This window comes from Narcine bancroftii, chromosome 1 (genome assembly GCF_036971445.1).
Source record: "Narcine bancroftii isolate sNarBan1 chromosome 1, sNarBan1.hap1, whole genome shotgun sequence".
Classification (NCBI taxonomy): Eukaryota; Metazoa; Chordata; class Chondrichthyes; order Torpediniformes; family Narcinidae; genus Narcine; species Narcine bancroftii.
This window is the reverse complement of record NC_091469.1, coordinates 474328592-474346498: the sequence shown is the minus strand read 5'-3', so window position 1 is coordinate 474346498 and position 17907 is coordinate 474328592. Positions and strand designations below refer to the sequence as shown.

General features: G+C 43.8%; 1 protein-coding gene across 4 annotated transcripts in view; it reads left to right on the top strand.

The window, feature by feature from the left end:
* Positions 1-17907, top strand: part of dpp6a (dipeptidyl-peptidase 6a) — an 810473-nt gene that overhangs the window by 605117 nt on the left and 187449 nt on the right. For all 4 annotated transcript variants that reach the window (XM_069914792.1, XM_069914791.1, XM_069914794.1 and 1 more), the window contains exon 6: positions 15657-15709. In XM_069914792.1, coding sequence (XP_069770893.1) covers positions 15657-15709 — 53 coding nt within the window. The remainder of the gene's footprint in view (positions 1-15656; positions 15710-17907) is intronic.

Sequence of the window (17907 nt, the reverse complement as noted above, 5' to 3'; positions counted from 1 at the left end):
AGCAGAGGAGAAGATCAGTTATATAATTTTCTGGATAGGGGAGTGAGGCCTTGATTTATTTCATAGCCAGGAGCTTACAGAGGTGGAGAAAAATGATCCAGAGCAGATATTTGCAAAGTTTGCTTCTCACCTTGAATCCAGGTCTAATCATAGAATTAAACGCTATAAATTTCGAGCCTTAATGCAAGAGACCGATGAAACTGTTGATAACTTCCTCACTAGACAAAAAATTGTTGCTGCAAAATGCAGATTTTAGATATAGAGGAAAGATTAGTTGAGCAACTAATATGGGGGAGTGCCCATCCTGAAGGTCAAAAGTCTCTTATAGGGAAGGATAGCTTGAAGCTGGCCAAAGCTATAGACACAGCCAGAGCCTTTGAAGTCATGAGGATGCAAATTAAATCCCAATCTATGCAGACCCACCCACAACAAAGAGAAGGAAAGGTTGATGCTATAAATATTATCATTAACTTGACCCAAACATAAAAATGCATCCATAATAAATACTTCATCATCTTCATTTGGAGCATAAATATTAAGTAAAGTCCAAAATTCACTAAAAATCTTACAATTCAATTTAAGAATACATCCTGCCTTTTCCTCCATTGATTGTAATTCAAAAGATAATTTTTTATGTATCAAAATTGCTACACATTTAGCTCTAGAATTAAATGAAGAAGAATATACATGCCCAACCGAATCCCTTTTTAATTTCACACTTTCCTTCACATTCAAATGTGTTTCTTGTAAAAAGGCAATATCAATTTTCATTTCCTTAATATATGCCAAGACTTGCTTACGTTTAATCGGACTATTTAATCCTCGATCCTCGAACATTAAAAGTAGCAAACCTCAACTTTGACATATCTACTATTATTGCTAAATACCAATAATATCTTTATATAAAAACTCAAATCAACATATATAGGCCCTCCAATAAAAAAATCACAAATTAAAAACTAAGAAAACATTTTTAAAAATAATTAAAAATATCCTCCCCCCCCCTCCAAAATACCAAAAGGTAGTAATCCCCTAAACAAAAATTGGATATGGGTCATCCATCAGTGGCTGATGACTAGTAAAGAACTTAGTGTAAATCTCCCCCTCCCCAGCTAAACAATCAGTAACATCCAAGTATCATAATTTAACAAGAGAAAAAATAAAATAAGAAAATTCTTCTTTTCATCCAAAAGACTCCAAACTCAAAGATCCCATTTTGGAAGGAGGTGGACCCTTTCCATTACCATTTTTCCCATTTCTGCCATTTCTTCCATTTCCAGAACTACCAGATTTTTCTTTAGGAGATAATGGTGGACTACATTTTTTGTCCTCTTATATCTGGCAATGAGTCAGCAAAAATCATTGCTTCACAATCAGTTTCAAAAAACCAAAATTGATAGTCTCCGTAAAAGACCTTCAACACTGCATGGTAACGAAAAGTAGACTTATAACCTTTACGCCAAAAAACTTCTTTAACTGGATTGAATCGCTGTCGACATTGAATGGCCTCTTGACTCAGATCAGGATAAAAAAAGACTACTATTCTGAATCAATAATGGGGTTTGTCGTTGTCTCGCATTTTGTACTGCAAGTCGAAGTATTGCTTCTCTATCCAAATAACTCAGACATTATTTCCGGTCTCGGGGGTTGACCAGCTGAGGGTATTCTTCTTAAAGCTCTATGGGCTCGTTCCAGTGCCAATCCCCCAGGGAAAATTTCTTGCCCTAATATTTGCGGAATCCAGTCTTTAAAGAAACGAAGAGGGCCTTGTCCTTCTATACCTTCTGGCAAACCAACAATTTTCACATTATTTCTTCTGCTTTAATTTTCCAAATAATTTATTTTTCTTTCTAGCTCCTTCTCACGACCTCCTAATTCTATGACTGATTTTTCCACCTTCAACACTTTTTCTGTGTTAGAAGTCACTTGTTGTTACAGTCCAAAAAAGCAGTCTGAATTTTTTAAAATTCTTCATAAGATGCATCCACACGTGTCTTAACCATATTTAATTCTGAACTTATACCAGCATTCATTTGAACCATTTCATTCATTTGAGATGTCAACAAAGGTTTTATAACAGCTTGAATAACTGCATTTAATTGCATACACTGTGAATCAGTAAATCTCGGCTCTGACATGGTGGCAGAAGAAGGTAACTGCAGCTCCTGCTGCAATTCAACAGAAGGCATTTTAAAAGTTATACTGCGGGTCTGGACTCCCAGCGACGGCACCCGACTTCCTCAGGGAGTCGCCGCTGGTCTCCCCCCGCATCTTGCTGTTCTCTCATCAATTCGCGAAGAAAAACAATTTCTTCAGATTGAAATGCTACCTGATGCATTTCCAACAATGGAGTCGTCTTCCTACGTGCTCCCTCCATTGAAATTGAAAGGCTTTCCAAATCGGGGTCCACTTCTTGGGAACACGCACCTTCTTCTGAAGAATGGGTAATTCCAGTGCCATCCTTCATTTGGTGAGCAATAGGTTTTGTTTTTAGCCCCCACAGGCGATCTTTGGGATTTAGACAATGAAGAGATTGAGCCTGGGGCTGTATCAAGTCGTCTAGGCCACAAATCTTCAGCACTTCAAAAATGTAACTTCTTTTGAACTTGAGGTTTAGTCTTTTTACCATTAGTGGCCATAATAATTCTTTAATACTTTAAACTAAAATTTTAAAAGTTTAAACTTGAAAACAAAGGGTTAAAAAACGGATATTTAAAAGTCTGGCCAGAGAGGTCGAGATTGCACGTCTAGAATCTACGCCACTTGCCACGCCCCCGTTAATGCTATAAAGAACACAATCAGAAAAGTGCAAACCCCCAAGACCTGCAGGAAGTGCAGGAGATAAAACCCCTTCGATGACCGAAACAAATGCCCCAAATGCCTGTGGTAAAGCAAGCCATTGGGTGAAGATGTGCAAGTCTGATATGAAGAAAACAGTAACACCAGTGAAGAAAAAAGATAAGAAGATCTACCACATAAAAGGAAACAACAATACTGGCAACAATATCTGACACTGGAAATAGAATCAATACACCTTCACGAGATATCGGGTGAGATGAAAGAAGGAACGGAGTTGCACACAAGGATCCAATCCTTGGACAATCCAGAACAAGCTTATGATATTTAACCTAAAGATGAAGCTGGATACTGGATCACAAAGCAATGTCCTTCCACTCAGACTCTACCACCAGGTGTTCCCAGAGAACATAATAAAAGGGTATCCAAAAAACAGTGCATTGGAAACAGCAAATGTCACCTTAACGGCCTATGGTGGACTCATGATCAAGCAATTAGGGAGAGCTAAGAGCAATGGCTGCCATAAGAGAAAGAACATCTGTATTTTCTATGTGGTAGATGCAGAAGGACCAGAAATTCTAGGTCTGGATGGCTTCCAGGAGTTGCAGTTGATCTCTGTCAATTATGAGATCCATACAAAGAAGATATCCAAAAGCATCAAAAGAAACAGACAACAAAAAGAGGAAGTGATTTCCATAGAAGTATCTGTCAGGCTATAGCACACAGTGGGAGCAGACTTGTTCACCGCGAATCAAGAGTGGTATTTAATAGTAGCCTGTTACTACTCTAATTTTCCATTTGTCAAAATGGTGAAGGACCTGAGAGCATCAACTATCACCTGAAATGAGAGTGTTCCTTGCTGAACAAGGAATACTCGAGCAAGTAATATGTAACAATGGAACACAGTTCACATCACAAGAATTCAGAAAGTTGGCTGCAGAGTATGGGTTTGTTATCATTACATCACCCCCATACTACCCCAAAGGTCATGGGTTCATTGAAAGACAAGTGCAACCTGTGAAACGCACACTAGTTAGGTGTCGTAAAACAAAAGAAGACCCAGCTCTTCTCTTATTACGAGCAACACCTTTAAGGGCTGACATGAAGTCCCCAGCAGAACTTCTAAATGGCAGGAGATAACATAACATAACATAACATAACAATTACAGCACGGATATAAACAACTCTGCCAAGGATAAATATACCCTCCAGAAGACCAGATGGAAACCAGAAGGAGACTGTCTGACACGCAAGGAGAAAGACGCCAGCACAAACATTGCCAGAACTCTTCAGAGGGCAGCATGTGCATATTCAAGAGCCGATGTTGAAAACATGGATCCCAGCAAAGGTCATCAGAGAAGCTGAGACACCAAGATCATACATTGTCGAGACAGACTCTGGCAACCAGCTGAGGAGGAACAGAATTCACATTCGGCTGACTCAAGATGCTATGAAGCAGAAAGCTTTAATGCCAGCAAAGCCTGCAACACCAATATCAAGTGAGGTATCAAGTGAAGAGACCACCACCACTAATACTGAAACATCAACACAGCAGTTGTCAGGTGAAGCACCACAAACTACATCACCTACACGTGTACCAGCAAAACAGAGCCCAACGGTCACAGCCAAATCCACAAGATGGCGAAGGAAAATACTGTTCCCAGTGTGATATCAATAAGAACTATTTAAAAATAGTTGTGTAAATAAACTAGTGTACAAATTCAGTTACTCAAGTTGCACTGGAAAGAAGTGATAAAGAACGCTAAATTTTTCTTTATCTTGAGAAAGAGGAATGTTACATAGTTAGGATAACATGAACTATTTTGCAACCACGTAAGAATTCCCCTTTCTCACTGTAGTAACTGTAGTGCTCTGTAGTTGCCCATTCAGAGCCAGCTCTTCAGCGCTTGACGTCCTGCTTTGCGGAAACTGCCAAAATGTTTGGCCTGGAAGTCAGCCTGAAGAAAACTGAGGTCCTCCATCAGCCAGCTCCCCACCATGACTACCAGCCCCCCCACATCTCCATCGGGCACACAAAACTCAAAACGGTCAACCAGTTTACCTATCTCGGCTGCACCATTTCATCAGATGCAAGGATCGACAATGAGATAGACAACAGACTCGCCAAGGCAAATAGCGCCTTTGGAAGACTACACAAAAGAGTCTGGAAAAACAACCAACTGAAAAACCTCACAAAGATAAGCGTATACAGAGCCGTTGTCATACCCACACTCCTGTTCGGCTCCGAATCATGGGTCCTCTACCGGCACCACCTACGGCTCCTAGAACGCTTCCACCAGCGTTGTCTCCGCTCCATCCTCAACATCCATTGGAGCGCTCACACCCCTAACGTCGAGGTACTCGAGATGGCAGAGGTCGACAGCATCGAGTCCACGCTGCTGAAGATCCAGCTGCGCTGGATGGGTCACGTCTCCAGAATGGAGGACCATCGCCTTCCCAAGATCGTATTATATGGCGAGCTCTCCACTGGCCACCGTGACAGAGGTGCACCAAAGAAAAGGTACAAGGACTGCCTAAAGAAATCTCTTGGTGCCTGCCACATTGACCACCGCCAGTGGGCTGATAACGCCTCAAACCGTGCATCTTGGCGCCTCACAGTTTGGCGGGCAGCAGCCTCCTTTGAAGAAGACCGCAGAGCCCACCTCACTGACAAAAGGCAAAGGAGGAAAAACCCAACACCCAACCCCAACCAACCAATTTTCCCTTGCAACCGCTGCAATCGTGTCTGCCTGTCCCGCATCGGACTGGTCAGCCACAAACGAGCCTGCAGCTGACGTGGACTTTTTACCCCCTCCATAAATCTTCGTCCGCGAAGCCAAGCCAAAGAAAGAACTGTAGTGCACCACTGTGGGGTGTATGAAGTGTGTTTCCTGAGATGGTTAAAGGCATCGGTAAGTAAAGTCACTTTTGTTATTTGAATCTTGCATCTCTAAGTTATTTTATAAGCCTCCAAAGTAACACAGAGACGTAACACCTGGGATCATTTTTGTAAACCTCTTCTGGATCCTCTCTATCTTCCTTAGATATGGGGCCAAACTGCACACAATGCGCTAAATATGGTCTGATCAATGCCTTATAAATCTTCAGCTTTATATCTTTGCTTTTATATATGATACACCACCGATAACTTTAAAGACTAGAAGTTGCAGAGAAACTGATAGGCTTTTATTCACAGCAGAATGGAGGCACATCCATGCTGGTCGACTGTCCTGGACTGGGGGAGGGGTGGGGGGGGTGGCTGTGGCACAGTGGGAGAAGCCTCAGGCACAGTCAGCAAGGGGAATGTCGTAGCACATCCAAATTTATATACAGAGGTTTACCACAATATTTGTGTCCTCTTGAATGCTTACATTATATTTGCCTCCTTATTAGTGACTCATTCTGCAAGTTAACCTTTAGGGAATCCTGCTCTTATACTCCCAAGACCCTTTGGACTTGCGCATTATGAATTTTCTCCCCATTTATAAAATAGTCTACTTTTTATTCCTTCACTTCCCTATGCTGTATTCCATCTCACATGTCTTTGCCTATTGTCCCAACTCGTCCAGGTCCCTCTGCAAACTCCCTACTTCCTCAACAACAGGAGTAATATGGATGGATGTCTGCTGGTCAGAATGGATATTATGGGCTATAATAACCTGTTGTTGACTCAATGGCTATCCACTACAGTGAAACATATTGGGAGTTTTCTGTAAGCAGAATTCAGATTTATTTTGACATCACATACAACCCTGAGATTCTTTTTTCCTGCAGGTGAGGCAGAATTGCCACTTAATAGTAGCGCAAAAAATTGTACTTAGAAAGATACGTATACATACATGTAACCAAGCAAAGACAGAGACAGGTAAACAAACTGACTGTGCAATGCAGAGAGAAAAAAAATCAATAAAGTGCAAAAGTACGTCTTTAGCGAGGTTGTTATGGCTCCAACTAGGTTTAAGCTCATGGTCATAGACCTAAAACTGTAGCTCAAATCTGCAGGAGAAGAAAGACACACTCACACACCAGTAGAGTGTATTCGACACTGAGTTTATTCAGAGGCAGCTCTACCTTTTATACCTTGGCCGTGTCACCTCTGGGGCGTGGCTTGAGCGGGTCGGGTGACGATTGGTTACCTCAGACGCCCAGGCCTGGATAGGGTCCCCTGTGATCCACCGGTGGTGATTGGCCAGTTTCATCGCTCTGCTGGCGGCTTGTGGAAACCCGCATGACGCTTTGCCGGTCACCATGTTCGACAGCCATTTCCTGTGTCGGCCTGAGGCATGGGCCATGGGCCGCTACATGACCTCCCCTCCCATCGCCCAGATCTGGCGATCAGGGCACTCTTTTTAGGAAGCCGACCACTGCGCCGTGGGGTCAGGTGAATGATGGGCTGGTCAAAGTAGGCCAGCTTCAACCGGTCGAGTGTGAAAGTCTCTTCCCAGCCGCCATTATCAAAAATACAGATGGAGCCGTTGTGTCTGAGGACACGGTATGGCCCCTCATAAGGCCGCTGTAGAGGCGGCTGGTGAGCCCCGCACCAAACACATATTTAAAGTTAGTAAAGTTCTTTGGGACTTTAATGCAAGGATGACCGTAGGTTTAGCAAGGACCAGGATGCCTAGGCCCTCACGTAGTCAGGATAGTGTGGTCGCTGGGGCCTCCTTTAAGTCCTCAGGGGCCATCATGAATTCGCCTGGTGTACTAGACTAACTCACCCTCCTTGGGTGAAGTTCGGATGCCTAACAGGACCTAAGGGAGTTTGTCAGCCCAGTTAGTCCAGTAAGCCGAGCCATCAAGGCTGCCTTCAGATGTTTGTGGAACCTCTCCACTTACCCATTGGTCTGTGGGTGATACGTTGTGGTGTGGTGGAGTTGGGTCCTCAGGGCATGGGCCAAGGCTGTCGACAGACCGGAAGTGAATTGGTCCCCCCTGTCCAATATAAGGTGTTTGGGGACTCCTGTGTGCATGCTTATGTGGAGGTCTGTGATAGTAGCACTGCCTCTGGTCATCTGGTCATCTGGTCATCCGGTCATCCGGTCAACCACTGTAAGTGGGTAACGTGAATATGGGTAGGGGCCTCTGAATATGGGTAGGGGCCCCACAAAGTCAATGTGCACGTGGCCGAAGTGGTTATGTGCTGACTGGAATGTCTGTGGTGGAGCTTTGATACGAGTCTGGATTTTGGGTGATTGGCACTGAGTACAAGCGCTGGCCTACAAGGTGACCTCCGTGGAGGGTGTGCCAAACATACTTGTTCACCACACTTTTGACGGGCGAGGTGTCACAGAGCAGCATGCAATTGCTGGGGGCGATTGTCCTCTAGTTGAAAGCTGGTGAGCGCCAGAATGTCAGGGTCTGCTTGCTACACATCAGCCAGGGCTGTGTAGTTGATGGCAGGGGGAGGGTCGTGCACCGTCAAGATAGCCAGATGGGATAGGGCACCAGCCACCACATTGGACTTACCAGCTATGTGTTCAATGTCTGTTGTAAATTTGGAAATGTAGGACAGGTGTTGCTGTTGCCTGGCTGACAACGGATCTGACCCCTTACTAAAGGCAAAGGTAAGGGTTTTGTGGTCTGTGTAAATTTTGAACTTCCTGCCCACAAGGGAGTATTGAAAGTGCCGAATTGCCAGGTATAAGGCTAACATTCCTCTGTCAAAGGCCCTGTCCTTGAGCTCTGGTGGCCTGAGGTGTTTACTGAAAAAGGCCAGCGGTTGCCATTGTCCATTCACCAGTTGCTCAAGTTCACCCCCATCCACTGTGCTGGAGGCATCTGTCGTGAGGGAGGTCAGGGCATCTGTCCGCGGGTGCATGAGGAGGGTGAGATTGGCTAGGGTTGCTTCCTGGGTCAATAGTATGTTTTTACTGGGTCCTGCCAGGAGGAGAAAGAGTGGGCTTATGATGCGGGCGGCAGCAGGTATGAAGTGGTGATAAATGTTAACCATATCTGAAAACTCTTGTAGTCCCTTTACCATCAATGGCATAGGGAAAGAGCGAATAACATCCACCTTAGTGGGTAATGATCTGGCTCCATGTTGGTCAATATGATAGCCCAGGATGTTGATAGTCTCTCGGCCAAACTGGCCCTTTGCCGGGTGGATGTTAGGCTGATATCAGACATGCTGGAGAATATTCGACACTGAGTTTATTCAGTGGCAGCTCTGTCTTTTATAGTCAGCTCGGCCACGTCATCACCGGGGTGTGGCTTGAGCAGACCGGCTGCTAATTGGTTACCTTGGATGCCCGGGCCCTGATTGGGCTCCCTGTGATTCACCGGCAGTGATTGGCCAGTTTAACTGCTCTGCCGGCGGCCTATGGAAATGGGTGTCTCAGCCCGCATGATGCTTTGCTGGTTGCCGTGTTTGACGACCATTATCTGTGTCGGCCCGAGGCACGGGGTGCGGGCCGCTGAAAGTCCTTAAATGAGTCTCTGATTGAGTTTGTTGTTGAGGAGTCTGATGTTGGAGGGGTAGTCGCTTTTCCCTGTAGATGCACTCGATGTTGGGGAGAGTTTTGCCTGTGATCTCCTGGGCTGTGTCCTCTACCCTTTGCAGGGCTTTCTGCTCAGGGGTATTGGTGTCCTCAAACCAGACCGTGACGCACCTGGTCAGCACACTTTCCACCACACTTCTATCAAAATTTGCCAGGGTTTCCAACATCATAGCAAACCTCCGTAAATTCCTGAGGAAGTAGTGGCACGCAGGTTATTCCTCATCCGCACCAGGTGCAGGATTTGGGGATGGGGCTGTCAGGGACATCCGTGTCCGCAGAAAGAATACTAAAAAGAAACAGGAAATATCGGAGAGGTTAAGAGCCATCATTGCTGCTTCCAGTCCTGACCAAGTAAACCATCCTGTAAATGTGTGTCATTGATGCATTTCACTCTATTTTATCTACCTGGTGCCATCTCAAATAACTGCATTCAATTGTATTGAAGGCCGCAGGAAAAATTGCCCAAATTTTGCGCTGACCACCATTTGTCCTAAATAGAAGCAATTCTCAATTTACTATTGATTGCAATAACATAGTATCCATGGTAACATCACTCAGCATCTGTCCGTGTGACGTACTGCGTATTTAAAGGATAGTTATGCCGGAATTGATGCTCGAAGCTAAATTCAATAGACTGTGACATCTCTGACTGCTATTTTTGCTCGTTCCGAGTGCTGTAACATAAGGAGCTGCAGATGGCCTTGCTCCTCTTTTATCTGATGATAATGTGTGATCCCTTGAGGTTTGCGTTGTTGGCTTTAAGAGGAATCATGCTTATCTTTTTAATACTCAGAGCAGAATGACTGTCAGTGGCTCCCTAACAATAAACCCTGTCCCTTCAAAACCTTGGAAAATGGAATTGAATTGCTTATGGTCATGGGTACTGAGGTGCTGTGAGAAACTTTGTTTTGCTTGCTGTCCAGGCAAGTCGACCTCTACGAAGGATGGCAGGTTTTGAGAGATTACAACTGGGATGTTACAAGAAGGAGCAATAATCTTTCAGAGAATGGGAAAATGGCAAGTGTTACTTCAATCTTTAAGAAGGGAGAGAGGCAAAAGTCAGGAAACTATAGGCCGGTTAGCCTGACTTCAGTGGTTGGCAAGATTCTCGAGTCCATTAGGAAGGATGAATATTCAGGGTATTTGAAAGCACAAGATAAAATAGGCTGAAGTCAGCATGGTTTCCTTCGAGGAGATCTTGCTTGATTCTTTGAGGAAGTATCAAGCAGGACAGACAAATGAGAGTCAGTGGATGTTGCTTAATTAGAGTTTCAGAATGCCTTGGTGAGGTGCCGCATATGAGGCTGTTAAATAAGATAGAAGTGCATGGTATTACGGGAAAGGTACCTGTTGGCTTACTGCCAGAAGGTAGAGTGGGAATAAAAGAGGCAGTTTCTGGCAGGCTGCCGGTGACCAGTGGAACTCTGCAGGGGTTGGTGTTGGTCTGTTACTTTTCATGCAATAGGTGAATAAAGTAGATGACGGAATCGATCTGATCTGATGGATGGCTTTGCGACAAAGTTTACAGATGACATGAAGAGGGGCGGTTAATGTTAAGGAAGGAGGGAATGTGCAGAAGGACTGGTCGGTTTGGGGGAATAGATGGCAGATGGACTACAGCGTAGGGGTGAGTGTGGTCATGCAGCATTCATGCACCCAACGCCAGACTCCTGAAAAAGTGCAAGGAGCTCGTTTACATTAAAAGGATTTCTAAGACAGAGACGACCCTTCAAAGATATTCTCAAAACCTCCTTGAAAAAATGCAGTGTACTCACTGAGACTTGGAAATTCATGGGTTTTGATATTGTTTTATACATCGTACAATGTACATAAACTCCAAAATGCATTAAGAATCTGCAAAATAACTAAGAACAGCTACATCTTAAATACAATTGAAGTAAAAAGACAATAAATACACACAAAAATAAATATCAGTAAAACTCTCGGTATCCAGTACTTATGGGGATTGGTAAATGTCAGATAAATAAACATCCCAGTTGCTTGAGATTGGGTGTTTCATGATTGGTGAACTAACCGCTAGGGTACACCAATTTTAAACTTTTGTTATTTTTACCTATCTCTGTGATTTTCTTTTGCCAATTACTGCCGGTTGCTTGAACTTGAGATAATAAATATTCACAGTTATCCTAGTGCAAAAATAAAGTGTCTTTGCAATTATACAGATGGTCCTTGCATGGTATCAAAGCGGGCATTGGTCAGTGTAAGAAGGGGATGTCCAAGAGCCTGATAACTCCCCAGAAAATGGAGAGGGAGAATCAGGGAAGAATCAGGGGTCATAGACCCTCTTGCTCATTACAATTCTGCTACTCCATAGGCAGCATATACTTAGAACCAGTCCTTGGACTTGAAAACTAACCTCTGAGGCCATCTGGGTGGAGTTTACGCATTCTCCCCGTGACTGCAAGGTTTTCCTCCGGTTTTCTCCCCTATTTCCCAAGAAGAACACATTGGCGTATTGTAACGTGCCCCGAGTGTGTATGTGAGTGTGAAAATCGAGGGAGGGGGAGCTAATGGAAATAAATTGGGGGGGGCTAATGGAAATGTGGGGAGGATAAAATGGGTATTTTGTGGTCAATACAGGCCCAGTGGGTCAAAGGGCCTCTGCTGTTTGGCCGGATAACACTGCCCATCCCATTGAGCACCTTTTGCCCCGCGTCTGGCAGAGTCTGTAAATCCAACGTTGGCCTCACGAGCTACCCGAGAGACATGCAGAATCTTGATGAAGGGTTCCAACCCAAAACTTCGGCCATTGATATTGCTCAATGGGCTGAGTTCCTCCAGCAGATTGCTTTTGCTCCTGTTTCCTCTCCCCAACCCCCACCCCCTAATCTTCATTCTCCTGTATCTCTCTGAAATCACCTTTGAACATGATAGCTTACTTAAGAAGAAAATACAGTGAGGGTGTTGTCAAACTGAGAATAAATTTAAGGCTTGCTGATGCAATGGACGTATCTCAGTGCACCCTTCTTCAGAAATTCTGGTTAGCGCAATGTTATTACGTCACCACGACCTAAACCGTTTTTTTTTCCTAATGGCAATAGCGAGAACAGAGCATGTCCTGGGTGGTGCGGATCTTTGATGATGAATACGTGGTATTTTTTTTGGACCAGCACCCCAGAGTTGCAAGACATGAAATTATAGTCTCTTTGGCAAATAACTGGCTGATGAGAGAACAGAGGAATTTAGCCCCTTAAACATGGGCTGTTCAGTGAATTGGCTACAATTATAGCTGGCTGATCTCACATTTGAAATGAAAAGGTGGATAAGAGTGGCTGAAATAGTTTGGGGTGGAATTTTGCACAAATAGGTGAAATCTAATCCTTGAAACAGTCATTTAGCCAGTTCTATTTTTAACCGTTCCCATAACGAGTTGCAGAATGGTGTAATTACGTGTCAATTACACTCTTATATATCCTTATTTACAAACCAAATGAAACAGAGCTGTAATTATTTCACTCGCTTGCCAATGCTCATCAAGTAATATAATTAATGTATTTGACTGGTTCTAAATATATGTTGCCTATAGAGTAGCAGAATTGTAATGAGCAAGAGGGTCTATGACCCCTGAATAATAAGTGGAGAATTTGGGGCCAGGTCAAAGCTCATGGGAATCTATGTAGCCCTCTCCCAATGCCCACCCACCAACAGAGCATGATTCAGGAGACAAAGAACACAGAACTGTACACCACGGGCAAGATTGTGGTGATGTAATATAAGAAGACCGCCTGGTTCAATAGGCCTGTGTTCCAGCTCAGCCTCATCCAAGTTATTTTGATTGAACCTTAATGATATGTACTTCCCTCATCTGTTACGTCCTTTAAGAAAGGCTCCAAAAGTAAACAGAAGTAACTATTGGCCAGTGAGCCTGACGCCAGTAGTAGGTAAATTATTGAAAGGAGCTTTGAGAGATAGGATATATAGATATTTGGACACCAATGGTCTGATTAAGGCTAGTCAGCATGGCTTTGTGCGTGGTATGTCATATTTAAAACAAATCTTGTAGAGTTTTTTGAGGAAGTTACCAAGAAGGTAGATGAAGGAAAGGCCTTGGACGTGGAACTTAGTAAGGCCTTCGACAAGGTTCCACATAGGAGGTTAGTTTAGAAAGTTAAGACACTAGGTATCCATAGAGTGGTTGTAAACCGGATTTGAAATTGGCTATGTGGGAGAAAACAGAGAATAGTAGTGAATGATTGCTTCTCAAACTGGAGGCCTGTGATGAGTGGTGTGTCTCAGGGATCTGTGTTGAGACCATTGTTGTTTGTTGTCTATATCAATGATGTGGATGATAATGTGGGAAATTGGATCAACAAGTTTTCTGATGACACCAAGATAGGATTTTCAAAGCTTTCAGAGGGATCTGGACCAACTGGGAAAATGGATGATGGAGTTTAATGCAGACAAATGTGAGATATTGCATTTTGGAAGGCCAAACCAAGGAAGGATGTCCACTGTAAATGGTAGGGCACTGAAGAGTGTGTAGGAGCAAAGAGCCCTGGGGATACGGGTACATTGTTCCCTGAAGGTGGTGTCGTAGGTGGGCAGGGTTGTAAAGAAAGTTTTTGGTAGTGAGGCCTTTATAAATCAAAGTATTGAGTACAGGAGTTGGGATGTTAGACATTGGTGAGGCCAAATTTGGAATATTGCATGTAGTTATGGTCACCTAACAACAGGAAGGATATCAATAAGATTGAAAGAGTTCAGAGAAGATTTACTAAGATCTTGCCAGGTCTTCAGGAGTTGAGTTACAGAGAATGATTAAATAACTTAGGACTTTATTCCTTGGAATGAAGAAGAATAAGGGGAGATTTGATAAAGGTTTACAAAATTATGAGGGGTATAGACAGAATAAATGCAAGTAAGCTCTTTCCACTTAGATTAGATACAAGAAGACATGGCTTTAGGGTGAAAGGGGTAAGGTTTAGGGGGAGCATTAGGGGGAACTTCTTCACTCAGAGAATAGTCGGAGTGTGGAATGAGCTGCCATCTGATGAGGTGAATGTGGGCTCGATCTTAAGTTTTAAGAATAAATTGGATAGATACATGGATGAGAGAGGTCTGGAGGGTTATGGAATACGAGCAGGTTATTGGAACTGGATGAACAATAGTCAACACAGACTAGAAGGGTTGAATAGCCTGTTTTCTGTGCTGTAACGTTCTATGGTTCTAACTTAAGTTTGCTCGACCTCTCTACCTCTGATCCCTACCACCCCCCCCCCCCCCATGATCACTGGATCATACACCTCCAGTTTTCCCTTCGTGAAGTCAACAATCAGCTCCTTGGTTTTGAGTGTGAGGTAGTCGTTGGTGCACCATCCAACCTAGTTTTCAATCTCCCTCCTGTATGCTGACCCATCGTCTCTTTTTATATAATGTACTACCAAATTTGTCAGCAAATTTGTAGATGGTGGTGTTGTCATACTGCACCACAGAGTCATAGGCTGTAAAGGGAATAAAGGAGAGTTTACTCTTCCCTGCTCTTGTTTAATTTAATACTACAGGTGCTCCCCAACTTGCGACCTATGCATCTTACATGACTGAATTTAAAAAATATATATACAAAAAAAATAAAATTTATGTAGTTTATGTTGTATTTGACCTACTATAACAGGGATACAGGGCATGTAAGAGCCAAAATGCGCGTACTTGCCTTGTTTGTCGGCTTCCCAGGGTCCATAGGCTGAGCGCGGCCATGTTGATTCCTGTGCACATGCGCCAACCAAACTCCAATACGCGAACCCACCACGCACGCGCCAACCTAACGCTCGCGCATGCGCACAGGACTCAACATGGCCGCACCCAGCCTACAGGCCCCAGGACGGCAAATAAAAAGGCAAGTTTTGACCAGAATGTGGAAAGATTCACCAAGACTGATTGAGAAATTCAGGAAGCTTTAAGTTGCCATCGTCACATCTACAATGAAAAAAAATATTTCATTAGAAAGTTTCAAAATTCCGACTTGCGTCCATTTCGAGGTACCACCAACCCTTCAGTCCCAATTACAGTTGTAAGTCGGGGAGTAGCTGGCATTGTAATTAATTATTTTCCCACATTGTCTTCTTCTGTCCTTCTTCATGGCAGTGCTCACAGTTAGGGAGTTGTGGTCTCCATCTCCAAATGAAACATTTTATGACTTTTTTTTAATCCCTAGCTTTAAAAATGCATGAGAGAATTTTGGTCAATGTGGATTTTCGTTAATCAGGACTCCCATAACCTGAGGAGCACCTGTACCTCTCGCAAGCACCTTAATGTTTTTTTTTGCGTTGGTTGTTACGCTGCCCATTGCTCATCTGTGAATTAATGAACATCATAAATTTAATGTGTCCCTGTTTTATTTTTCAGACTCACCGCCAATCCTTCACAGCGCACTACACCCTGTGCAACCTGCACACATGGTAAGTGACTACTCTGCTGGCATAGTCCTGATGGTGGGAGCAGGGTGACCAGGACAAGAAGAGATGGTGGGCAATCTAATCTAAGAAGCCCCACAGGGAAGAATGAACCAATTAAATTAGCCACTCATAACTACATTTCCTTACGATATAGAAGGGGGTTTTCCTAGCTCATCCTGCCAGTTCCAACTCTCCCAGTAATTTTCCATGTCACCCTCATCTCTTCAAATTCCTAATAACTCAACCTCCCCTCCCCGAATCCATCACTCATGTATACATGAGGGTCAACTTTTAGCTGCCAATTAACTGACCAACTCCTATGTCTTTGAGGTGTGGAAGGAAACCAGAGCATCCATAGGTAACCCATTTGGCCACAGGGAGGACATGCAAACTCCACACAGAGCATCTGGGGCCCAGGTTGAAGCTAGTTCACAATGGCTGGGAGATAGCAGCCCTACTTGTGGCAGATGACCATGGTATAGAAGGGAACTTCATGGTTTTGATGTATTGCCAGGGGTGAACATGAATGAGGGGGGAATTCGGATGGTGAAAGGCCTGGACAGAGTAGATGTGGCAAAGCTGTTTCCTGTGGTAAGGGAGTCTAGGACAAGAGGACAACTTCAGGATTGAAGGCCACCCAGTTAAAACAGAGATGTGGAGGTATTTCTTTAACCAGAGAGTGGTGAATCTCTGGAATTTGCTGCCATGGGTGGCTGTAAAAGCCAAACCATTGGGTGTATTTAAGAGAGGGATTGATAGGTATCTGAATAGACAGGGTATTAAAGGATACGGGGAGAAGGCTGGGGTTTAGGGCTGAGGGGGAGAATGGATCAGCTCATGATGGAATGACAGAGCAGTCTCAATGGGTCAAATGGTCAGCCTCTGCTCCTACGTCTTCTGGTCTTAAACATTCTCATGATCTATGGGACTCAGGAGACTGTGGTCTGAATTCTGAGCTCCAGATCTTGGGCTTGGACATGCAATAGGATTTGAAGTCAGGCTTGAGCCAAAGCTTAGACCTTTCAAGGGTTCCCGTTGGCCCGTGTGCATATGACATTGAGATCAGTTGAATTCAAGCACCCATAATCTGGCAGATACCAAATTGGGATACTTGGAAGAGTTTCCAGAGTGGCCCTAGTAGTTTATTTATGGAGAATTGTAGCTTTGAACTGCCACAGGAGACGTCATGGTCGATGTTGTTGTTACATTATACGTAGTACTAGAATATAGAACATTATAGCACAGTACAGGCATTTTGGCCCATGAAGTTGGACTGACCTATATCTGGTATATATACGTACCCTAAAAAACTAAATCCTCTGTAACTCATATGCTCCATATGCCTACCTACAAGTCTCTTAAATGCCCCTATTGTTCCAGCCTTCACCCCTGGCAATGCATTCTCGGCACCCACAACTCTCTGTGTAAAAGATTTGCCCCTGATGTCTCCCCTAAACTTACCTCCCTTCATTTTGTACAGATGTCATCTGGTGGGAAAAAGTTCCTGGCTGTCTACCCTATCTATGCCAAATATAATCTGGTAGACCTCTGTGAAGTCACCCTTCTTCACTCCAAAGAGAAAAGCCCCAGCTCTGCGAACCTTGCCTCATAAGACCTTTTCCAATCCAGGCAACTTCTTGTGAGAATGATTCTTGTCCAAGTAGAACAGCAAGTCAACTCTAATGTGCAGTTTTGGTCACCTAATGGCAGGAAAGATAATAATATGATTGAAAGCCAAGATTGACTGGGAAGTTGCCCGGTCTTCAGGAACTGAATTATAGCAAAAGGTTAAACAGATTAGGACTTTATTTCCTGGAGTGTAGAAGAAGGGGAGATTTGATAGAGGTGTAGATAGAGTAAATGCAAGCAGGCTTTTTTTCCACTCTGGTTAGGTGAGATACAAACCAGAAAACATGGGCAAAATTAAGAGGAATATTCAGGGGATTATTGTAGTGGGAGTGGGGAACGAGCTGCCAGCTGAAGTGCTGAATGCAGGCTCATTTTTAACATTTAAGAAACATTTGGACAGGTTCATGGATGGGAGGGGAACTGTAGGTCAGTGGGATTAGGCATACTAGAAGGATCAAAGGGCTCATTGTCTATGCTGCAATGTTCTATATTTCTGTGGATAAAACTGTACAAAGTAAAAAACAAGAGCACGATTACAGAGCATGGTGATCAGTGGTGCAGAGAATACTGGA